Source organism: Lontra canadensis, unplaced genomic scaffold (genome assembly GCF_010015895.1).
Source record: "Lontra canadensis isolate GAN:19392208 unplaced genomic scaffold, GSC_riverotter_1.0 scaffold3, whole genome shotgun sequence".
In the NCBI taxonomy this organism is placed as follows: domain Eukaryota; kingdom Metazoa; phylum Chordata; class Mammalia; order Carnivora; family Mustelidae; genus Lontra; species Lontra canadensis.
Window position 1 is genome coordinate 19,807,956 of NW_022630997.1, and position 25,066 is coordinate 19,833,021.

The 25,066-nt window shown below is 51.6% G+C and overlaps 1 protein-coding gene across 4 annotated transcripts in view; it reads left to right on the top strand.

Annotated features, from left to right (window-relative positions):
* The window catches only part of CRTAC1 (cartilage acidic protein 1), a 147,778-nt gene that overhangs the window by 71,301 nt on the left and 51,411 nt on the right, over window positions 1-25,066 (top strand). For all 4 annotated transcript variants that reach the window (XM_032882798.1, XM_032882817.1, XM_032882826.1 and 1 more), the window contains exons 3-4: window positions 12,128-12,324; window positions 24,817-24,953. In XM_032882798.1, the coding sequence (XP_032738689.1) occupies window positions 12,128-12,324; window positions 24,817-24,953 (334 nt within the window). The remainder of the gene's footprint in view (window positions 1-12,127; window positions 12,325-24,816; window positions 24,954-25,066) is intronic.

The following is a 25,066-nucleotide window of genomic DNA, read 5'->3' on the forward strand; positions in this document are numbered from 1 at the left end:
ATTGTTGGCAGCTTTATTTTTTTTTTTTTTTAAGCAAGAGTCTCTTCTAGGACTGTTTTCTTCAAATCAAAATGAAGAGTTTAATTCATCAGTTAACACTCCATAGCAACTAGAAGGCTTTTGCTGCCTCCTCCAACTATTAATTCTCAAGACACAGCCAGGCAAGCCTCCATTAGCTGCAGCCTGAGAAACAACTACAAGGAACTTGGTTTTCCCACTGGGGTGATAGCAGGGTGAATAGGAAGTAAAGTCCGGCAAACAGCTCTATGGGGTCTGGAGAGAGTGTGTGACGATCTAGGCAGGCAAAGGGGTAAGGGGCCAACATAGCATGGCCTGTGTATCCTGACAGGCATGGGGCAGGTAAGGAGATTCCAACAGTGACTTAAATTAGAAATTCCAAGCAGATAGTCAAGGGAGATGCACCCAGCTAGAGTCTGGCCAGGACTCCGGTTGTACAGAGCCCTGGTCTGGAAGGACTGGACTCTTCTAAGCTGAACATGGCCATCTCCACCCTCGCAGGAGCTGTGACCAACAGGAGCCTGCCTGATCCTTGTCTTCACACAAAACCCTGCCCTTGGCCAGCCAAGACCTGTCTGCTCTCTTTCCCTCACCAGGGCCTGTGACCCGTACCTAGTCATCTGTGTCTTTCCTTCCTCATCCAATGCAGGCAGCAGGCCAGATTGCCTTAAAGCAGCTTCCTGCATACCTCATGTCCAATGAAGTGCTCAGCCCGAGCTTCCTCCTTGCTGGAGAAAACCACAGCCACCGTGACCAGATCTCAATGAATTCCTGTCGCCTCCCTTTCACCGGGCATTCCTGCAGCTCGATGGGCCTATCATTCAGCTCCTGTCAAATAGGGTAGAAGAACTAGAGCTCCCTGGGGGCTTAGGTGGTGGCCTGTGCTGCAGACAGCAGCCATATACTGTGTGTGTGCACGCACGTACACATGTACGCACGTGTATGTGTGCATGCCCATGCAAAACCTATCGCTAGGTCACAATTTATGGTTGTCGTCTTGTCTGACCTTGAGGTAGAGCCAATATCATGAACCCTGCTTTCTAGATGAGGAAACCGAATCCTAGAGAATGTAAGCAGCTTCCTTTATTAGACATTATGTTAGGAACTAAGAGAATAAAATATAGTCCAGAACTCGGCAGACCTAAGTCTTCTGCGCTCAAGGCTACACAGGTAATAATCATAATAATTCATTCTTTCAAAAATATTTATTGAGTTCCCATTGTACATCAGGCACTGAGTGTATATGGGAAAAGACAGACATGCTAATTAGTGTTTTTTGAGCACTTGGCCCAGCACTGTATTAACAACTTGACGGGAATTCTCTTAATCCTCTGCACAACCCTGCGGCAGGCATGACCAGGCTTCATGACTTGCCCAAGGACACCCACACCACTAGACAATGGCAGAGCAGGGATATGCCCTCAGATGGTCTGACTTCTGGTCATACTCCTCCCCACGGAGCTACACTAGCTCTCAGATGTTCTGTTCTAACCCAGGTCCGGTGCACCTTCTGCGGTCCCTGTGTTGCGGCCACAGAGCCCGCCACTCACTCCCTAGAGAAGATGCTCCCACCATCCTCACCCAGCCACTCCCAAGGGCCGAGAGGCATGCAGCCCCCGTTCCAGTTCTATGACCCCCAATGCCTGCCCCCATCCTGAGCTCAGCTCCCTGAGACAGTGCTGCCTACACCCCACTGCTGCCTATGCCTTGCCCCCGACAGACTCCCTGACCCCTGTCCTGGCTGCCCTGCTGGGAGGGCTCCACTCCAGGTGCAGAGTGTGTCTTCCTTGCCCCCGACAGACTCCCTGACCCCTGTCCTGGCTGCCCTGCTGGGATGGCTCCACTCCAGGTGCAGAGTGTGTCTTCCCTGTCCCCTCAGTTAATCCTGTTCCGCACCCCCCCCCCCCCCCCAGTTGGCCTGACTTCCCCCCTGAGGTGGCTCACCCTGCATGCCCCTTTTACCACAGAAAATGGCCATGGATTAGCTCCTCAGTTGTTATTTTGGCTTCTTCCTGCTTCCTCAAGCTATGACTTCCACACCCTCCTCTCAGCTATGAACCTCACTTCTTCTTCACCTGGGAGCAGACCAAGGTCTCTGGGCACCAGCTGTCCAGTCATTCTCTTCCACCTCACCCTGTCTTCTTACCCACCCTGCCCTCCTCTTCTCTTCTCTTAATTACAGGTGATCTGAGCTTAGATTGCTTGTACTTCAACTCTGTCCTTCCCATCCCCTATACATCTTGCCCAGGTCCCTCCAAATCCATTGCCCTTCTGGGTCTTTTCTCCCTACCCACAGACATGCCCAGGCCCCATAGTGTGGTGAAACTGTCACTTCACTCTGTGTCCCCTGGCCAGGATTCTAGGCCTTTCTGAGCCCTTCTGGTCCCACAGAGCTGCCCATTCATGCTCTGCTGCCCTCAACCTAGCTCCTCTCTCCTAAGGAAACAGCTTCCTTGAAGGTCATGAGTGCCTTCCAAGTTACCAAATTCCATTTGCTTGTTCCAGTCCTTGGTCTTTACTTTAAAAAAAAAAATGTTATTTATTTATTAGAGAGAGAGAGCATGAGAGGGGAGAGGCCAGCGGGAGAAGAAGACTCCCCTCCAAGCAGGGAGCCCAACGTGGGACTCGATCCCGGGACTCCAGGATCATGACATGAGCTGAAGGCAGTCGCTTAGCCAACAGAGCCACCCAGGCTCCCCAAGCCTTTTGGACTTCTTGAGAGCATTTAGCACTCTTGGCCATGCCTCTCTATTTAACCCTTTCTTTCTTGATTTCTGTGCCTTCTTGACTCTGCTCTATCTTAGGAGTCACTTGCTTGCAAGGAACAAAAATCTAGTCAAAGTAGTTCAGGGGTTTTTAAAATAATTCAGGGGACTTCCCATTCTTCTGCACTGTCATTTCAGTCTCTCCTCTGGCCTGTCTTCATGCGCTCAACCACCAGACAATGCTCTTCAGAACGGTGCTATTGTAATGGCACATCCAGACAGAATCCTCCAACAGCTCCCCATTTTCCACCAGATAAAATCCACAGTCTTAGCTTATGTGCCACATCTTCTGCAATCTTAGCTGCCATGTACTTTCCAGTTTGCCTTCTACTCTTTTCCCTGATTGTCCAGCACACATCTCTGCGTCATCAAGTTAGTCTACCCTCTATTCTCTAAGCATATGTTTGTTTCTGCTTCATAGCTCACACTATTACTTTTGTAAATGTCCAATTCATATATCTTCTATAAAAATCCTGTCCAGCGTGCCTTATTAGCACAGTAGGTAGCACGTCAGTCTCATAAAAATCCTGTACTTCCTTCAGGTTCTGAATCAGGTTCTGTACCTCTCTATCAGGGCTTTACCCCAGGAGAAAGCTTGGGATTGGGACCACTCCTTATTTGCCATATTAGACTGGAGTTGCAAATTATATCGTGGGCCATGCAGAGTGCCCATCCTGGAAACAGAATCCCAGAAGGATGGAATATAGTCCACCATTGGAGAATGACTGGCTTATCTTTTTCACTCTTGCATCCACAGGTTACTGGCCTTGCTATTCTGCCTCTAAATTGGCCCACCTCTGTAACCAAAAGAGAGACAGAGACAAAGACTAACATCTTTTTATCTAAAACCTTCTAGGTAGTTATAGCATGAGGAAAGAAAGTTTAACTAGACATCTAAAGTATTTGGGGACCAAACAGTTAAGTGATTTGCCTGAACCCATGGAAAGTTGATCACAGAGTTGGGCCAGAGCTCACCTTGTGTCCCCCCCCACCCCCCACACCAGGCTCCTCACTGCCAACCCTCTGTGCCCTCTCGCCTCCTTGCAGCTAGCAATGGAGGAGTGGGCAGGAGGCCAAGAACTGGACCCATTTCCAGAACATAGTGAGTCAGACAGTCACTCCACTTTCTGTGTTTACCTCTTTCTGGGGCTTCTGTAGGGGAGTGGAGAGACCTTGAGATAGATCTAGAGGTCACAGGGATTCGACGGTGCCAGAGAATCATTGCCTTTCATCAGGAGGCCCTGGCAAGTCTCTCTCTGGAATGTACCGACCCAGATGAGTGACTGTCTGTCTGGAGACACATCCCTCATCCTTCCTGGCACTCCTTTCCCTGAAAATATGTAGCTCCTGAGGCGCTGCTCTCACTAGCTCTGGTGCTAGCTAAAGGCTGTTGACCACAGGCTCCCCGCTCCTGAGGATGGGCACGTGACTCAACCTGAACTAATCAGAGCCCTGTCCCGGGACCTCTCCCATGGGAACTGACGGAAGAAAGCTTCTGCCATCTGTGTATAAGCTGAGGGGCCAGGCTGAGAATGTTGCCACAGGTCAAGCCTTGTGGAGGAGGACGGTGTGAGAGAAGGAGGCCAATAGAGGAAAAGGAGAGGAGAAATGAAGTCTAGACAGACTTCCGGTCAGAACCCTTGTTCTGGTCACCCTGAGGCCTGGCTGCACCCTTTCGGTTCTGGCAGTTTGACATCTGAGAACTAACCTCCTTAGTTCAGGTGGAGTGTTTGCCACTTGTAACCATAGAATCCTGATTAACACAGTCTCCATCTGTCACCTGGATCCCTCTTTTAACTATTTATGGAATTCCTGCCTCCCTGTCTTCCTCTTCTCTTAAGATAAACATGCAGTGAGGAATAGAGTCATGGTCATCACGACCATCACCATCAATATCATCACCATCATCATCATCAACAACAACAACAATGGCTGAGCACCTGCCTCTTCCTGGCATTGTCCTAGGTACCATGTGGGAAAGAGCTGCACACCGTAGTCCTCTGCCTTCTGGGTGCTTCCATGCTCATCAAAATATAAGAAATTCCAAGGGCATATAAAGCACATGCTGAGCACAGATCTTTTTTAGAACAAGGTGTAAATCAATCAGTCGGCGTGGAGTTTTTACAGAACACAGACACTCATCACGACAGATTATCCTGACCTTTTGGTGCCAAACATCCCTTTCTTGAAAAACCATCCCCCACTTAGGACAAAAGGTTTTTGTCCTCTATCTTAGAGTTACCTTCTTCTTCTTTGCACTTATTTATGGGGTCTTCTCCGACCTGGATAGCTCCAAATTCAGGATCAAATTAATTTGTTTGTTTTCTGGGATGCCCTTTCCAGATGTACCCAACTTGCTCCTTATAAAATCCTCAATCCCAGAGTTCTTATCATGCCTAGAACCCTCCCACTACCAAACTTTCCATTCCTTAAAGCTAATATCTGGCCTCTGGATATATCCTCTTCCAGGATACAATCTGTGCATCTCCTGTTTAAATAATTTCCCATATGTTTTCTGGTCCTATTTAACCTCAGTGGCTTTCAAACAATTAAATATGTAAAAAGGGGAAAAGAGCATTATATATTTTCAAAGAAATGATCTGTATTCAAGGTCATATATTCAAAATGGGAAACGGTTAGATTTGTCTAGAAATTAAAGAAGAATGAAAAGGAGAGGTAGAAAAGCAGGGATGTCCAGAATCCTTTTCTTTCTTAGTACCCTTCCACCCTCAACCGTTGCATAGATCACTAGCTATTCTGAGATCCAAGTATCAGCCCAAGGAAGGCCTGGGGAGACCTGCCTACTGTAAACTGAAATGGCTGACTTAGAGAATCCCACTGATTTATAATACTGTTTCCTACTTGCCAGGGATAAGTTACTCTAACCCACTGAGGTCTGAAATGATAGGTCATCATTATCTGCTTCCTCTTCCAAAAATTTAGAAGCTGAAAAACAATTTCTTATTTCTCACCATTCTGTGGGTCAGGAATTTGGGCAGGGCTCCTCTGGGTCATTCTTCTGCCCCACAGGACATCACCTGCTGTCACTCACTTGGCTGCATTCAGCTGTAGGCTGGGCTGGGCTGGGCTGGTCTGGACAACCCATGATGTCCCCATGCACGTATCTGGTGCCTAGGTGATCTTCCACATGGTCTCTCCATGGGGCTAGACTGGGCTTTCTCAGAGCATGGTTTTCTCAAGGTAGTCACATTTCTTACATAGTGACCAGCTTTCCGCAGAGACAGGAGTTGCTGGCAGACCTTGTAAAGGCTGGGCCCTGAACTGTCTCAACATCACTTCCATCTGTCATATTCTACAGTCGAGGCAAGTCACAAAGCCAGCCCAGATTCAAGGGGAAGAGAAAGGGATTCCACTTCTTGATGGGTGAAGTAACATGTGCTTACAAAGAAGAAAGAAAATGATGGCAGTCATCTTTGGAGGCTATCTACCACACCCCATTTAACCCTTTCACTCACTTAAAGGGCACATGCATTTGCTCATTTCTTAGCCTTAGGTAAACCCCTACACATGGGACCCTGTTCTCATCCTGGGCAACTCTTCTCAGTCTCTTTTATTTCCCCTGGCACATTATTTTGCCTCACGGTCTCCATCCTAAGAACTGACATCTTCCTTACATTCCACCTATACTCATCCTCAGTTACTGGTTTCAGAAAACTGTATGTTCCCAAGTGCAGACCCCAAATTAATTTTTACTAAAACTTATTCTAATTTTGTGTTCTAATAATGATCACTTAGAACATGTAACATACCCACCATAGGAGGCTGATGATCCTTTATTAAAGATTTATTTATTTACTTTAGATAGCATGTGAGAGCACAGCGGTGAGGGGCAGAGGGAGAGAGAATCCCAAGCAGACTCCATGCTGAGCACAGAGCCTGTCTCGGGGCTCGATCTCACAACCCTCGGGTCAAAATCCCAAGATCACAACCTGAGCCAAAACCCAGTCAGACAGTTAACCAACTGCCACCCAGGTGCCCTGAGGCTGACAATTCTTTCAGTCCTTAGAAATCTTTTTCTGCAAAGAGCCAAATGGTAAGTATTATCAACTTTGGAGCCATATAGTCTGTTGTGTAGGAAAAGCAGCCGTAGATAATACATAAATGAATAAACATGTCTGTGTCTCAATAAAACTTTATTTACAAAAATAGGTAGCAGGCCATATTTGGCCCAAAGTCCATAGGTCTGCTGATCCTTGCTTTAGCTTAAGTGACAAGTACGTCTTTCAGTTTATTTTCTCTAATGATTAGCTGTTTGACTTTCAGAAAGTCACTTTCCTCTGAAAGTCACTTTTTTTATCTATAAAATAAGGATACTGTGGAAAAAAAAAGGGGGGTATTGAACAAGAATAAAATAGTTCCTTATGCCCATAGTTGTGAAAATGCCATACATCTTGAAAACTTTTAAAGGAAATGCCCAAGATGGCCACAGGATGGGTTGTTTCTCTGTGATGATATCCCAGAGTCCTATTAGTACTTCTCTGACTTTGCATCCTTCCCAGAGTCTCTCTGTTTGTCTTGGTATGTGTGCGTATCCCCTTTCCACATGCGTCTATCTGGCCATTCTCTTTACCTGTGTTTATGTGTGTGGCTTTCTCTCTGTGCTCGGGGTCCACTGTCCCTCAGTTTTCATTGGTGTGCATTCCTTTGTGTCTCTATCTTGTTTCTTTGTGTCTGGATACATCTGTCTCTTCTTTCTACCCTGCCTCTCTCCCGTGACTATAATGTTGAATAGCCATCTATTTTTCATTCTTTCCCTTTTGACTGGAAAAAAAAGTTTCCTAGTCTTAATTTTTAAAATAGATATAGCATATTTTATATATTCAAATTTTTAAAATTTCCATTTACCTATGATGAGTTACTTAGCACAATATCTAATATTCAGTAGGTACCCAATAATTATTATGTCCTTTGATCTGGCTTCCCTTTGTGTAACTGCCTAAGTGACCTTTTTTTTCCGCATGGGTCAATGATTCTCAGCAGGAAAAAAGGTAGATCCTCTGTATCTATCTATGACACTTTGTTGTTCTCTCTGATCCTCACCCAGGGCGCCAGCCCTCGGCCTCCTCTTTGTCATGACGCTGTCTGTGCCTGTCTTTTGGGAACTAATGAAGGTGCAGAATCAAAGTTAATTTTTTGCTCAGCCGCCCCGTGGTGACCCTGTACCTTCCACAGGCTCCTTCTCTTTTGTTCACCCTGCAAGTATTTAGTGAGCGCTTGCTATGTACTCAGTCATGGGGAGACAGGCATGAACAATGCAGACAGTAGTCTGTGCCCTCATGGAGCTTATGATCTGCTGGAAGAAGTGAGCAGAAAATAGGTACCTGAACAAGAGAGGGACAGTGGAGGCAGTGATTGGGATACCGACCAGGGGATGATCTCTCTGAGATACTTTCAAGGCAGGACCTAGAGTATAAGTAGGAGCCAACCTGGGACAAAGCAGGAGGGAGGTGGAGGGAGAGTGTCCTCATCAGACAGAGCAACCCTGCAAGAGGGCACAGGGTTGGGGCTGCACCTGCTGGAATGCTGGGAGCTGGGTGGACACCAGTGTGGTTGGAGGAGGTCAGCGAGCTGACAGCAGACTGAGCCAGGCTCCCAGGTCAGTGCAATAAGGGCTCATTCCAACCTGAGGGGAAGCCTCCGATGGGTTTTGGGCAGGAGAGGGGCTGATCTGGTTTATGTGTTTAAAAGATGACTCTGGCTAGTGTGGGGGGGCTTAGATTTCAGAAGCTGGTGAGGAAGCCGGCAGAAGGAGACTCTTCAAAGATGGTGAGAGTAGGGAAGGAAAGAAGAGAAAGCCTTTGGTAATATTTTAGGAGGTAGAAATGACAGAATTGGCAGACGAATGAGATGTGAAGACAAGGAAGTGGGAGAACCAAGGCTGGTGCCGGGTTTCGGGCTTCGGTACTCAGGTGCCCATTGCAGGGAGGAGGGGGGCTGAGCAATTCTCATCCCATTTTGGGGCATGAGAATTGGGCATGGACATTCCATCAGAGATGAGTGTAGAGCGTGCAAGGGGAGACATCAAGCAGGCAGGCAGATATAGGAGTCTATACTCGGGACTGGGGACTTGGGTTGGGGATAGAAATTTGGGAGTTGTCAGTCATGGGAATGGACTATCCCCCAGTGCAAGGGGATAGAGAGAGGAGCAGGGGGCCCAGGAATAGGACTGGAGACTCCACCATGAAGAGGGCAGAGCAAGGAGGAAGAACCTACCCAAAGGAAAAGGATTGGGAATCAGAGAGACGGCCCCAGTGGGCAGGATGCATCCTCAAAGCCAAGAGGACAGAGTGTTTTAACAGGGACCCATGCAGTGGGAGCCCAGATTGTGAGCCAGTGTGCCAGAAACTGCTGGAGGCTGGGGGAGAGTGGGGCAGAAAACCTGTCCCTGGATGTGGCCACCTGAAAGCCCCCTATGGCAGTAACAAGGGTGGCTTTGCTGGAGTTGGGGGGAATGTGGATCAGGGTAGGGTGAATGGGTGGTGAGAGAGTGGAGACAGCCTGGGAAGACAGGTCTTCTAGAAGTCTGGTTATGAAGGGCTTTAAATAAAGAAACATACCCATAGAGGATGAGAGATCAAGGGTGGGATCTTTGGGATAAGAAATACTAGAGTGTGTTTGGAAACTCTCAGAATGATCACTGGAGAGTGAGAGATTGGGCCTCAGCTGTTGTGTTACTTTTCACAATGATGAGAAGTTATCATTGTGTAACTCTTCACAGTTTACCAAGTGTCATCACACCCACTGTCTCAGCCTCACGGCCAGGCTATGAGGTATGCGGCAGCCCTGAGTTAAGAGGCAAGGCACAGCCTTGGGAAGGGGCGGGGCCAGACCCTTGTGCCCACACTGTGCTCTGGGCCCCTCCCTGTCCATAGCAGTCCTGTCCCAGGGGACTGGCGCCACACTGGGACGACGCTCACACAGCATGGGCTGTACCCTGCCAGTGTCCCTCAGGCCCTGTTTCCTGCTACCATCCAGCCAATCCCTTCTGCCTGCAGGCCCAGCTTTTGATATTAAGAAACCACGGCTACTATTCAAGAGCACAGGACACTGTCCCAGTCCCTAAGCCCATCTAACTGAGCCTCAACACCTCTTGAAATTCTGGAAAAAAACAGCAATCTCTGGCAGGTGTCAGAGAGAGGAAACGTGACCTTTCACATCCCTCATGTCCAGCCCCCCAGGCTTATCCAACCCCCCAGGCTTATCAGCATGGGGACTGTCACACAGAGGGACTGTGACTGGGTTAGTGACTGTGGCTAACCTCTGGACCGCAGTTTCCTTTTCTAGAAAATGCCTCATCTACCCTCTTTCTGTGGGGCTCAGGTGAGACAAAGCATCTGATAGTGCTTTCAAGAAGCACAGCCCTCTGGGACCGTGGTGTCTTGTGAGGAACAGCAGGGATGGCAGCAACCAGAAGATCCAGAGGCTGGGAGGACTAGTGCGTGGCACCCAAGGCAGTTTCTGTCCCTGGGGGCTGGAGCCAGCTGCTGACGGTGCTGGAACCCAAGTGTTCTGTCTCCCCTGCCCAGACACGTCCATGGGTCGTGCTGTGCCCTCGACTCGCAGCCCTCAAACGCTGTTCGTCAAGGCGTCCAAGGCGCGACCTTCCATTGCCGGGTGCTGACTCAGCTCCCAGTGAGCTCTGTTTCCACCCTCCCTCACACACTGTGGGTGCCAGAAGGCGCCCGGCCAGTTGCTCAGCATTCCCCAAACTTCACGGGCTCTGCATCTCGGTGACAAAGGAGAGGGCCAAGTTGGATCCATTTCAGGAAAGCAAGAAGTGATTTCTCTCAAAGACCTTGGAGAGGTCTTTCCGCCCACCCCATCCCCACCCCCAAAGCGTTCTCAGCCAGGACAGCCAGAGGCCGGCAGCTGAACGTCACTCAGGATGTACACGCTTAGGTTAAAACAAAGGCAGGAGGCCAGGACTAATGGATGGACATTGGCCGGGTTCCTTAGGAGAGCCTGGCAAGCCGGTGTTCCCTAGAGGTCGGAGGAGGCCTTCAGACATTCACGGCCATACTGCTGGAGGGTGACCTTGGGTACAGTGCTTTCTCTAGGTCAAAAGGCAATGGGAAGAAACCAACAGTGTGACACCTAAGCCCTATGACTCAGAATAGACTCTGAGGTTTCATTCATTCAGTCATTCAACAAGTATTTACTGAGCCCCTAGTGTGTGCCAGGAACTGTTCTAGGCCCCGGGGAACAAAACAGACAAAAAGTTCTGCACTCGTGGAGCTGATACTCCAGTGGGATCAGACAGAGAAGAGAGAGCTAAACACGAAGACAGAGAGTTGTCAGCTGCTGGTAAAAGCTTTGCGGGGAGAGAGCAGGGATGAGGGATAAGGAGCACGGGGAGAGGGTGGTGCTTGCAGATTTCAGGAATGTGTCCAGGCAGGCCTTGCTGAGAAGCAGCAATGGAGCTGGGACCTGAACTTGGTGACAGAGGGAGACAGCCATGTGGGTATCTGGAGGAAATGCATTCTGGGCAGAGGGACTAGCAAGTGCAAAGTCCCTGAGGCAAGGACGTGCCTGGGCTTCAGTGCAGCAAGGAGACTGTGTGGCTGCGGGAGAATGACAGAAGAGATGAGGACAAATGCGCATTTTAATCTTTCACATTGCGTTCCTTCGAGAAGGAACTCCAGCAGGTCCACCTACAGACTTTAGATGTGTTCGCAATCTCCCATCTGAGATGCTTACTTTACACCATTGTTTAAATGCTGGGACTCTGTCAGGAAAGTCATCTCAAACCTCAGCAAGAAAGCCTCTGCGCCTCCAGGGCTCATTTGCCCAGAAAGAGCCTGGGTCCCAGTCCTAGCACCTGACACCTAACTTGGGGAAGTGCATTCACTCTCTCAGCCTCATTTTACCCCAACACAGCTTTTCAGTTACCTCATCTGCAAAATGGGTTAATAATACAGCCTCCCATGCCTACTCTTCTTGCTTATTAGATTTAAATTAGCGAGATTACAAATAAGAAAGTGTTCTGACATTGAAATGCGCAAGGGAGATGTAGGGGGTGGTCGTTTCCTTCTCGAAGCCTATGGCAAGGCTGCCCGTCTCCCCGCGCCACCCTGCTTTCCTATTGTGTCCCACGTGGGCCCAGCTGACTCTTACTTTGAGTGAGTCTGTAGCTGATTCAGGGACACTCACCAAACACCCAGGAACCCCTGAGGCGAAGCTGTCGGGGGTCCCCCCAGAATGTCCCAAGGCTGAATTGCCCCACACTTGACCTGTCTGGGAGGATTCTAAGCCCCACTGTGGGACGGGAGGACACCAGGTGAGCCCAGCTGCTCCTCAACACCCGCTCCTTGCTCCTCCTCCAGGTACAACGGCCCCAACCTGGTTCTGAAGTATGACCGGACCCAGAAGCGACTGGTGAACATTGCAGTGGATGAGCGCAGCTCCCCCTACTATGCCCTGCGGGACCGGCAGGGGAACGCTATTGGGGTCACGGCCTGCGACATTGACGGGGATGGCCGTGAGGAGATCTACTTCCTCAACACCAATAATGCCTTCTCAGGTAAGGGGCTGGAGCCTCGGGCCCCTTCCTGCTTCCCACACCAGCTGGGGGAGAGGGGAGCCGTCCTCAGGTTATTCTGTCACAGGCTCCCCCAGGCATAGGTAGGACCCTGCTGCCTCCAGGAGCTCGCTGCGTCCTAGCAGAGACCCCCGAGAGGATCCCTGGCCTCCCTCAGACTTTCCGCCATCTTCATCTCCCAATCTGAGCAGCCTCCCGGCCCCGGTCTTCCTAACCCCTCCCCCACCCCCAACTGCTCCTGCCATTGCTCTGCCACTCAGCCCTTCTCACTGGACAGATGGCCCTGGAATCGCCCTCCATGCTGCTTCTAGGGGACCTTCCAAAATGCTTTGAAAGGGCCCCCCACCGCTTTTAGCTGAGCTCATTTATTCACTCCACAAATTCCTGCTGAGCACCTACTCCCTTCCAGACTAGAGACACTAGCTGCTGGGGAAACAACTTGGAAGCAGACAGACCTTGAGGTCCTGGAGCCTTTCCCGGCCTAGGGAGTCTCGGCCGACTTACCTGGGGGTCTGGTATGAATGGGCATTCGGACACAGCAGGTCCGGGCGCTGCCCAAGGTCCTGCATTGCTAACACACCCTCACGCTGGAATGCTGTTGCTGGTCCAAGGACCACCCAGGGATGGCTGAGGGACACTGATGCCAGAGGCTGAGTGACAGTAAGGGTAACGGTAGTGGCTAACTTAAGTATGCCAGGCCTGGATCTGAGCCCTTCACACGAATCGTCCCACGGGAGCCTCACAGCAGCGCACTTAGGCAGGTTCTGGCATCCCACTTTCCGGCTGAGGAGACTGAGGCACAGAGGTCACATGACTGGCACAAGGCCACACTACTTATAAGTCCCAGGACTCAAACCCAGGGGTCCAACTCCAGATCCACCCTTTAATTAAGATACTCCATGGCCAGAGCGCCTGGGTGGCTCAGTCAATTAAGTGTCTGCCTTTGGCTCAGGTTGTGATCCCAGGGTTCTGGGATCGAGTCCCGCATTGGGCTCCCTGCTCAGTGGGGAGTCTGCTTGTCCCTTCACCCCTCCCCCCTGCTCATGCTTTCTCTCTCTCTCTCTCAAAAAAATAATACTTAAAAAAAAAAAAAAAGGATACTCCACGGCCTTACTCAATTCTGTGTTCTCAGGGCCTAGTGGAGAGCCTGACTCATAGAGGGTGCTCAGTGTTGCACATGTTGGGGGCTGTGTTCTTGGGCTAAAAATCCAGGTCATTCCCAGCCCCTGTCCACATTCTCAAGCCTAAGCTCAGCGCCGTAGAACAAAGTCCACTCCCATGGAGCCAGAACATCTGCAAGGAAGTCTCAGGCCACGGTGTCCTCCTAAACCATGCAGAGCCTCATGTCCCTGAGGGGCCAGGTGGGACACGCATTGGCCTCTTCCAGACGATGACAACATTTTGGGTTGGTCTAGATGATACCCTGCAGTTCAGACCTGTGTATTTTCCATCCTGGTCCCTTCTGATCTCCCAGAGGCAGAGGACTGCCTGGCTCTGGGGATCGCCTTCCCTGCCTCTTTCCCAACACACACCCACACACACACGCTTTCCCTTAGCCCATAATGTTACACACACACACACACACACACACACACGCTTTCCCTGGGCCCATAACGTTGCCCCTATTGGTTTTTGAGGCCAGGCCAGGATCCACACCCGAGACTGCCCCTGATGTCAAGCCCCGCCAGTGGCATGAATGGCAGGGGAAGAGGTTGGGGCCTGTTCCAGGGGCAGGGGCAGGGGCAGGCGGGGCTGACTGGCTGACAGCCAGCCCTGTGCAGCCAAGAAACAATGAGCCACAGCCCTGAGTGGTGTTTTATGGGTTTTCATCTCATCTTGCCACCAAGTGAGGCCTGAGAGATAGTAATTATCCCTACACAAATATCAGGGCATGATTACCCAGCTGGATTTACTGCCCTCTCTCCAACTAAGCCAAGATTGGATTAGGACACAATTAATTGATGGGCTGATCAACCCTTTAAGTTGATCAAGGTCAGGAGGGGAGCAGCAGCAGGGACAGCCGTGGAAGGGGTGAGTCTCCAGAAAGAGGCAGTAGGGCAGGGAAGCAGAAATAGGGAGAACTGTGGAAGAGGGGTGGTGTTGAACATGGGCTTGGCAGGCGGGATGCCAGAGGAAGGGGACAGACTGTCCTCCCCACTCACCAGGCACTGAGCACCTGGGAGGAGAGGGTTCAGTGGCTCTGAGGCTGGAGACCCTCCCACGCTTTTGGAGCGTTCCATTGCAAAGCCGGGAGCAGGGGTGCTCAGCTCGAGCTGCACATTGGAATCTCCTGGGGAGCTCTTAGCACTCCTAGTTCCCAAGGTGCACCCCAGTCCAGTCCAATCCAAACCTCTGGGGTGAAACCCAGCTATCAGACTGTAATGCTTTCCAAGTGATTCCCAGGTGCTGTCGAAGTTGAATGGCGACCCACCCCCCCACCAGTCATGTCAGCTCCCGGGTCAGCCTTGCCTCACCAAAGTTCCACTCAGTCATGAACCTATTCATTCACTGCACAAATATTGACTGAGCACCTACTGTGTGCCAGGCACTGTTGGAGGCACTGAGAGTGCCCCCTGAATGAAACTGACAAAAACCCTGCCCTCCTGAAATTTACTGTCCCCAGTGCTGCCTTATAGTTCTCTAGGTACCTGATTCTCACCGACTTGAAGCTCCTTGAAGGCACAGTCTCTGTACTGGTGCCCCAGACCCAGGTAGACCTTGAAGGTCCTGAGAGCACGACCTAAACTTGATAAGTAAATCCAGGAAGAACAAACAAGCCATGATCCATCAGGCATGAGAGAAGTTTTGCCAACAAAGGGAGGACGAGGGGAGGCAGACAGCATGGAGCCCCCCCACCAGAAGGTCCTGGGTTTCGGGGCACAAATGTTCATCTGGGAGAGGCTGGAGCTGGGCCCCCAGTGCTGGGGGTGACCAGTGCCCAGAAGCCTCCGTTCCAGACGTGCACCTCCCGGTGACCTTCTGTGGGTTCGAGGGAGGTCTGTGGGTTTGAGTTAATTTTGCAGTTGAGTGATTCAATTGATTCATCGACAGTGGGCAGGGTGTGGAGCTGGGACATTTGTGCCATCTCAGCACTTCCTGGGGTCCAGCTGGCACAACACTCAGCCGCTGCCACCTGCCCCCTGTGGGCAATCTGAGATCCCCTCCAGGAGCCCTGCCAGCCCATGCCTGATCGTGGCATGTGCCTGGGGGCTCCTTCAGCCTGTGCTGGGGCATTGGAGGGACCTGTGGAAGAATGGCCCTGTCCTCTCCCTCAGCCAGCCTTTGGGATGTTGGAAGAGGGTTGAGACCCTATATCCTGGCAGTGGGAGTTAGTCTGTATGACCCTGAGATCTGCACCTTACTCACTGGGTGACCTCTCTCAGCCTCAACCCTATCATCTATAGAATATGAAAAATCATATCAACTTCATAAACTCAACTCCCTCCAGCAGCTCCATAGACTATGCCCAGAGTCTCTGCCATGGCCTACCGTACCCCTCCTTGATGTGAGCCCTAATGCCTTTCTGATTCAGTGCCTACACCCTTCCTCTTGCTCACCATGTTCCCACCGGAGGCTTTCATGCTTGCTGTTCCCTCTGTCTGAAATGCCTTTCCCACCACTGTTCTCAGGGCTCACTCCTTCCCTTCATTCAGGCTCATCCTCAGATGGGGTCTCACCTGAACACCTGAAAAGCATAGCCGTATATCTCTCGATGACCTTAATTTGCTCTATTTCCCTTCAGAGCACACAGCCCTATCTGAAAGTAGACTATATATTTGCTTGTGGTTCATCTCTTCTGCTCTGCTAGTCAGCCTCACAGGGATAAAAACTTAGTCTTGTTTGTCACTGTATCTCCAAGACCACTTAATGTCACTTAATAAACATTTAATACAGACATTTGAATGAATAACTGAGACACTGAACGAAAAGCACTTATAATGGTATCTAGGACTTAATAAGCACTCTCCAAACAGTAGCTGTTATAATCCGGCAACGTGAAGAAAGCCAGAAGTGTCCTGGATGGTGGTGTCAGGCCTCCCTCCTGGCCCATGGGAGAGAGACTCGAGGAGCAGAAACAAAAAAGGACCATCCCGTAAAAAAGATACCACTCAGAAAAGGATACCAGGAGGGCCTGGGTCAAGGACTAAGAATTAGAAAACAAGGAGGAGGGAGGGACCAGAGGAAGATCAACCACGATCCCAAGAAGGCCTGGCCAACGAAACCAGCTTATGGCTTAACTGACATGGAAACTGACCAGCCAGTGTGGTTCAGGCAACACCTGACTTGGTGAAAACCAGGTGGGAGAGCACATAGGACGAAGGGAGACAAGAGGCTGGTTCCAGCACCTCTCTCAACATCCAAGAACACAGGACCTCCCGCAGCTTCCTCTAGGGGTCTGGCGCTGGTCCACCACTGAGCTTTGTGGCCCAAGCTCTCCGGCAACTCGAGACCCTGGGGTCATGGTCAGCAGGAACTGCGAGCCCCACCCCTTACATGAGGTTCACTCCCTCCGTTCAACAGAACAGTCACTGATAATCTGCTGCCTTCCATCTACATACAGCTCCCTCCTTTTCTCCACTTACAGTAGCACACTCCGCTCGCACTGCTGCTCCTTGCTTGTTTCCACCGACAGTTTCGGATATGATGTCACAGCCACACGCAGACCGCTTGCTCTTTCTTGGGATGCTGTATTGTACTCCACTGTGTTGATTTGCCCGTCACTGCACTGGTCCTCTGTTGATGAACACTGAGATGACTTACCAAGTGAATAAGCTTATCTGGCACGCCGTGGTCCACCATCGCAGGCGTGTCTGTAAGGGGCGTCGGGAGGAGGGAATTGCTGGATCAGAGGACAGTCCTGTGACACTCGCATAGGCCCTGCTGCAAGCGAGCATCTCCTAACATTCTCATCAACACAGCGTGCCATCATTTTTTTTAATATTGCCAATCTGATAGGAAAAAATTGGTATCTAAGTGTAGTCTTAATTTTCATTTTTCTCAAAACTAGTGAGGCTGAGCATATTTTTATATATTCGAATCTCTTGTCTGCTCATTGCCTTTGCCCGGTTTTTCTATTGATTATTGGCCTTCTTCTTATTGATTTATAACACCTTTTTATAAATTAGGGAAATGAGCCCTCCGTCTGTAATGCATGTTGCAAACACTTGCCCCTGGTTTGTCATTTGTGTTTTGTCTTTGTTCCTCATGGGCTTTGCAATGCAGAAAATTTTGATTTTTATGAACTTGGATTTATCACTCTTTCCTCTGATGGCTTCTGGGCTCCGTGTCACCCTTAGGCTGTCGGCAGGGACTCCTGTACCCTGGCGGAGAGGAAGAGTCAGTCACTGTGCCAAAAACGAAAGGCACTTGGGGACAGGTTGTACTCCCGGCCTCTGCCCACACCACAGGTGGGCCGGCTGCTTTGGAGAGCACAGCCCTGGTCCAGCGGCTCCCTCGCCAGCCAGGTCCAGCGATGCCCAGGCCTTCTACATCTCGCTACTGGCAGCAGCACTGGCAACAGCTAGAAGCTCTTCAGAATGCGGACTGTCAGGGCCCTACTCCAGACCTACTGGACCAGAATTTGCACTTCGCCAGAATGCCCTTGACTTCCTGTGTCTGGGAAAGCCTGAGCCACATGGTGCTGAGTCTCCAGCTTCTTTCCTAGTAGGCTTCCAGGTCCTCCTCGTTCCTCGCCATGCTTTCCTGGGATGCGACGTTCTGGTCTTCAGCTCCCCCAGCCTGGCGCCATTTGGGAAGACAAGCTCATGACCTGCTCAGCTTCCCCGCCCCCATCCCCACGGGGCTCCTTTTGCATGTGGGCCCATAAGAAGTAAGGATGGACGAGGCTGTCAACACACTACCATAAACTGGGACCCCCAAAGGCCATTTTCTCAGTCCTAACACAGAATGAGTTTTCTTAGGAGCCAGGGACTAGACTGCCCTCTGCCAGCCCCCACTCCAGCTCTCTGACTTGAAGGGGGGCAGGGGAATGCTTTGCAGTCACACCGCAGTTTGAAGCTCAGCTTAGCCACCAGCTGTGCAACCTCAGGCGAATGACTTAACCTGCAGAGTCCCAGTCTGTAAAATGACAAACCTGTCTTCCCGACACAACTTCAGAGACATCTAAATGAGCTAATGTGAATGAAGCACCTGGCAGGGGTTGGTCAGGTTTCCGCTTTCACCCAGGGATGGAAGTGGGAAGACTCGGGTCAGAAATTCTATCAGGGTCAGGGGGAGTCTGGCTCCCTTCTTTATTAAAATGCCCTTTGTCTGAACTAGTTCTTTCTTCCCCTGAAGCCATCACTGCTTCGTAGGCTTTCCATTGACTAGGTCTTGTAAAGCATATTACTCTCTGTGTCAGTTTATACAGTTGCTTCCTGGAATGTGGCTCATTGAAGACCTGCGTTCCTGAATGCCCTGTCATTTCCTGGATGATGATGGTGGGGGGTAGTGGCGCTGGTGGTCATGATGATGGGGATCGTCATGATGGGAAAGATGAGGATGGTCATGATGATGTGATGGTGGTCATGATGATGGGGATGGTGAGGATGATCATGATGATGTGATGCTGATGAAGATGGTGAGGTTGGTCATGATGTTGGGGATGGTCGTGATGGGGAAGTTGAGGATGGTCATGATGATGTGATGGTGGTCATGATGATGGGGATGGTGGTGATGGGGATGATAAGGATGGTCATGATGGTGAGGACAGTGATGGTGGTCATGATGATGGGGATGGTCATGATGGGGATGGTGAGGATAGTCATGATGATGGGAATGGTGGTGATGGGGATGGTGAGATTGGTCATGATGATGTGATGATGATGAGGATGGTGAAGGTGGTCATGATGATATGATGGTGGTGATGGTGATGATGGTGATGATGATGATGATATTGTTTTTATTATTTGTTGAACTTATCTTATGCTAGATATTGTTCTAAGTACTTCACATACATTATAGAATTTAATTCTCACAACAGCCTGATGAATAGGTACCCATTCCACAAATAAGAAAAGGACAAGTTTGTGGCTTGCCCAAGGTCAGCCTAGGCCAGGGGATGTTGCTGGCTCCCTCCTGACCCTGGCTGTTTGGCAGTAGTCTCTTTGCCTTATGAAGGAGTTTGGGGGCAGAGCCCTCTTCCCTACCACACATACTTGCTCACTCTTCTCTTTTTCACCTGTACCAGACCATAAGTCTCGTCATCTCCCCAAGGTGGTGGCAGCCCATGGGGAAAGAGGCACTCAGACCAATGATCCTCAGGAAGAGCCCTCTATGACCCCAGCTCACCCTTCCAGCAGTTACCCCTTGGAGGCAGAGCTTGGTGTGGAAGGGATGACAGGATAGTGAATTGAGGGCCATTTGCTTGATGGACACTCCTGCCCTCGATGCAGAACCTTCCCCATTTGTCTGATGATTCTTCCATATCTGTCCCTTCTTTTCCTATGCCTGACTGCAGCTGCTCCTGGGACACGTTCTTTCCCCTCCGCCCCTACCCCAGACTTGCTGCCCTGTAAGCTGCTAACCTTCATGGCCAATGACCTCTTGGATATGTCTTCTCAGCCACTTTGTGAACCTGACAAATGCAAATGGTGTGAAGCCAAGCTTCTGCTCTCATGCCTAGCTGGCCGGTGCCCCTGCTTCAGTCGCTGTCCCATTCAACCCACTCAGCCCCACTCAACCCCCACCTCCAGCCTTCCTGCACCTGCCTCCTGCATCTCCTGCTTCCTCCCACTCCTACTATCATCACAGAAGTGGCCACCTTTTCTCCCTTGCTACCCCACGCCTCACTCCATTGCCAGGTTCACCTTCTGGAGATACCGTCTTCCCCAGATCAGAAACCACCAAGGGCCCTTTCTGCCCTCAGAATTAGTGGAGCAGAATTCTGCATGGCATTAGTGGGTCTCTCCTTCCCTGCATGTTTTTCCCTCTCAACCTCCACAAATTCTTCTCTCTGGGCAAACTGTATGGCCTCTGTCTCTCTGTTTATGCCAAGTTTTAATAGACTGATGTCCCCTGAAAGTCTCCAAGTGAGGGGTGAAAGAGTACGGCTGGGACCCTGGGCAACTGACTAACCTCTCTGCCCCCTCAATTTCTCCATCTGGGAGAAAGGTGCTGCACCACCTCTCAAGGTGGGTTTAGGGCAGATGGTGTTTATAAAAGAGAAGCTTCATGCAAAGCCTGGCCATACTAAGTGCTCTATACACAGGAGTCTTTGTTACTCGGACCCTTCAAGTCCAGGTTCAGGTGCCTCCTCCATCACAAAGCCCTCCCTCATCACCGTAGCCCCTTCCACCCCGACGTCATGGCATCTCCAGGATGTATCATCCCATCCTGCCCCTCCGAGCTCTGTCAGCTGTGGGGACTTAGGCAGGTCCCTTGTCTCTTGCGCCTCGGGTCCTTCATCTATAAATCAAGCAGGCAAATCATTCCCAGCTCGGGGTTGTGGTGAGGGTTAATGAATGGGTGTGAAATGGCTGGCACACGAGGGAATATATGTGAAATGCTGCAGAAATGTTAAGTAGTATCAGTTTCACTGTGGTCCCACGGCATCCCCTCTACCCGTCCCTCCTGTTGTTGAACGAACCGTAAGCACCCGGAATCAGCGACAGAGACTCTTCTTTCCTGGTGGCCTCCTACCATACCTGGTGCACACAGGGTGGCAGACTCCTGAGCCTCCCCTACTGGGCCTTTCCCCCGGCCGCCTGGTAGCAACTGGCAGTCCTACTGTCCTCTGAGACCTTCAAGTCTCCTTCAATACCCAGATGCCAAAGTCAGGATGGGAATGGAAGTCCCCAGACATGCGTCTCAGAGGGGCTGTGACCCCTAGAGCACTCTGCCCTGCCCATAAACCCTCTTCTGTTTCTCCCAGGCCTCTGTCCTCTCAGAATCTGCCCCAGGGGGCTCAGCAGAGCCCCTCTCTCCAGCAACTAACAGCCTCTCTTCTTCCTGGTCAGCTGCCCACCGACTCAGTGCGGGACACCAGGGCGGAGGGCAGCTACAAGGAGCCAGAAGGCAGATTGCACACCGACATGAGCCGGGTGCCAGTGCTAGGTGGTTACTGCCGGTGCCATCGACCCACACCGCCCGCTGTTTATCTGTCTTCCTGACACACCTAATTACCCAGGTTGCAGCTGCCAGAGCATTTGCTCCTCCTAAATCATGGGCTCCCGTCTCCCCTCGCCCGGGCCTCCAGGCCTCTGCCTGCAGAGGGCCTGCCATTGATTTTGCCGTTCCCATTTATGATCTACAAGGCTCTGCATCACTGTTGCACATTTTACCTTAATTAGTTTATTCTTCTGGGCGTCCCTAGTCAGCTCAGAAGCCAGGAGGTGGAACAGGGGAAGCTAACAACACGGGACGCCCTGACCCCTCCGGCCACAAAGCCCAGGGCCTGGCCCGAGAGCAGCCCCCTACCACAGCAGCTGGCTAAGACCAGGGCTCGTTCTGCAGGGTGCTAATAGGTGAGCTGCACAAAGGGGTTGCGTGGCGAGCTGTGCTCGGGACAGGCTGGATTAAATAAGATTCAGTAGGTAATTTATTGCAGGACTTGTCAAAGTTTTAATAGACTGATGTCCATTGAGATTCTCCAAGCAGGAGGATGGAAGTTGTGGTCGTTCCCAAACTCAGATGATCACAGAATCTTCCAGGCAGCTCACAGAGACCAGGGTTCCGTAAAGCACACTCTGGGAAATGTTTATCTTGGGGGAGCAGGGGGAGTTGGAGGTGATGAGGCAAACAGAGGAGGACAGAGTCACCCTGGGGACATACGCTCCTCTGGTCTCGCTGAGGCAGGAAATCCGCAGCATGAGGAATTGCTCCCACTGAACGTGGAGGTGAGTGTCAAGCTCCGCAGAGCCCCAGCTGCTGGCAGCTGCTTTCTCACACTGGCCCACGCGGGGCTAGAAGTTAACCCCGGTATTGCAGGGGGGACGAGCCTAGCTGGAGGGACTATCTAAAGGGGCCCTGGTCTGACAGAGGAGGGCAAGGGTTGCTTGCTGTTGGTGGAGGCTAGAGACCCAGAAGCCTGCAGGGCCATCATCAGAGGTCCCCCAAGCATTGGGAAGTGATGACAAGGTTGCCACTGCCTCGGGAACAGCCTCGAGCACGGCAGTCCAGGCCCACAGCCCCTTCTCCGCAGTCCTCAAATCCAAAACACTCTGAAAGCCTCAGGTGCTTTTTTTTTTTAAGTTTGTGGGAAAATGAATTGCTGGCAAAACCTGTCCTGAGCTGACGTGAGCTATTTATAGGCTTTATTTATCCCACTTAGTGTGAATATTCATCTATTTTACTGCAGAAATATTAATGTGTTTAATTACAAGGTGCTGCCCCATCCCTCCCGGGGGTGTTATGTAATAAACGGTGTGTGCACTGTGTTACCTTTCTAAAATGTGAAAGAACAAAATCTAAATTTCTAAGTACGTCTGGCCCCCAGGGATGGCGCTGCGGTCCACGGACTGGGGTAGCATGGGCCGACCTGGGCAGCTCCGACCCGGGGCTGGGGGCTGCAGTGCATTTTATCCTGTAATTCTCACAGCCACCTCTGAGGGAGGAGGCTCGGCTGGTACCCTGAGGCCCAGATGAGGAAACCGAGGCTGGAGAGGATAAAGGGCCAGCAAGGCCCCAAGCTAAGGAGAGTCGGCACCTGTGCTTCCATCCAGACCCAGTTCCTCGGTTGCCCCGGTGGGCTTCCCTAGCCAGCCACAGCAGTTCTGTGCCCACCCCAGCTGCACTCCCCAGCCCAAGCCTCCACACACAAATACTGGCAGGCCTCCCGGATTGGCTTCCAGCTCTGCTCACGAAAGGCCTTCCCTCCCCCGGACGGGCCTCTGCACCTCTGGGAGGGTCAGGCCGGGTAGGAGGGCTCTGCTCCGGGGCCAGCTCCCTAGGGTCTGGGGAGCATCTCGGAAGCCACTGCCAGACCCCACAGACCACACAGCAAACCCGTTGGTCCCTGTGGAAACCTTAGGAGGTTTCCACAGGAGGCCACTTAGAGAGCAAAGCCTTTTGTCCTCTCCTGGACAGAACTCCCTGAGGGATCCTTCATAAGTGCCCTCTCCTAACAAGGTCCCACTCCCTCAGTCCTACTCAGCCACTCATTTCGCACACAGACTCTCACCAGGCAGTGTGGAGCCGAGGTCCCTAAAGGATCTTGGAGAGGGCCCCATCCGTAACCTGGGAATGACCACTTCTGGCTAATACCCCCCCACCTCGAGGGGGCGCTGTACTCGCCTTCCGTGTACATCAACTCCTGTATTCTTCACAGCAAACTAGATGTAGCTATTACTCTCATCCCATCTGCAAATGGGAAAACTGAAGCTCAGAGATGCTAAGCAACTTGCCCAAAGTCAACAACTAGCCCCTAGAATCGTGGAATCTGGGTAGAACAGAGACCAGGATGGGGGCTTGTTTACTTTAAACCCCAAGGTCTTAACTACTGCACCATAGAGCTCCCTTCAGCCTAAGCCATGGCCTCCGCCTTGGGCCAGCCAGAGAGTCAAGTGCAGGGGTCTGTCCCCAGGGCCACTCGTCCCCCAGCTCACGTTCCCAGCTTCCTACAGTTGCCCCTTTGCTGTCTCTCCTGTGTTTCCTATGCCAGACCTTGAGCGTGGAACATGACCCCTCCCAAAATACGAACGCTCTGGGGCTCACATGAGCAAGAAACCAACTAGGGGTCATGGCAGAGTGGAGCGCTCCAAGTGGTCTTACAAGGGATTGAGCCTCTGGCCACCAGAAGTTCTTTGCCCTTCCCCAAATAAACCTTGGCCATGAGCGAGCTCCGGGAGGCCACAAAGCTCCCACAGTTACATGTGGTATGCCGCGCAGTGCCATGCGTGTGACTCCCTGAGCTAGTGGTCCTCGGCCTCCACCCAGCTCTGAAAGGGGTGGAGACCCCGGCCCCCGAGGGCCTCCCAGGGCTGCTCACCCCTTTCACCCCACCTGGGCACTGACCCTGACCCTGCTGCCATCGGGTTCCCCTGGGGGTGGGCGACAAGTCCGTCAGAGCTCCACTTCCTGGATCTGGGCTTAGAGCCCCAGCTACCAACCAGCATTGTTTCTTCTCAGACCCAAATGAGGTCCTGCGATCTAGCAGAGAATGCAGGAGGAGGTCCCGGAGAAAGAGACATCCTGGGTGGGATTTGGGTGCTGGAATATCAGCAAGCTCAGATCTCCCGTATAGTCGGCACAGGAGTAGGGGGCCAGGTGTGAACCCCACTATTGAGGGTCATCTCAGACCCAGGGTAGATCTGTGGCTACTGAGGCCTGGGTTGGCCATTTTCACAAGCCAGTCTCTTCTCTCAACCGAAAACACCCCATCAACCCCCAGAGAGAGCCTCACCCTCCTGCTGTGGGGAGCACTCACCTTGCCTCGATGACCTGTCTACCTGTGGCCCCAACCAACTGCGCAGGTGTCCCGAAACCTACCTGCACACTGGGCCACCATCCACCAGCCTCCCTTCCTCTTCTCTCCAGGGGTGGCCACGTACACGGACAAGTTGTTCAAGTTCCGCAACAACCGCTGGGAAGACATCCTCAGTGACGAGGTCAACGTGGCCCGCGGTGTGGCCAGCCTCTTTGCCGGGCGCTCCGTGGCCTGCGTGGACAGGACGGTGAGCTTAAGGGTGCATGGGGGTCTGGGGAGAAGAGGGGGCCACACAGCAACATGAGAGCCCACAGGGGACATGGAAGGGAGCCCACGGGCAGACATGGCCCGACAGAGTGG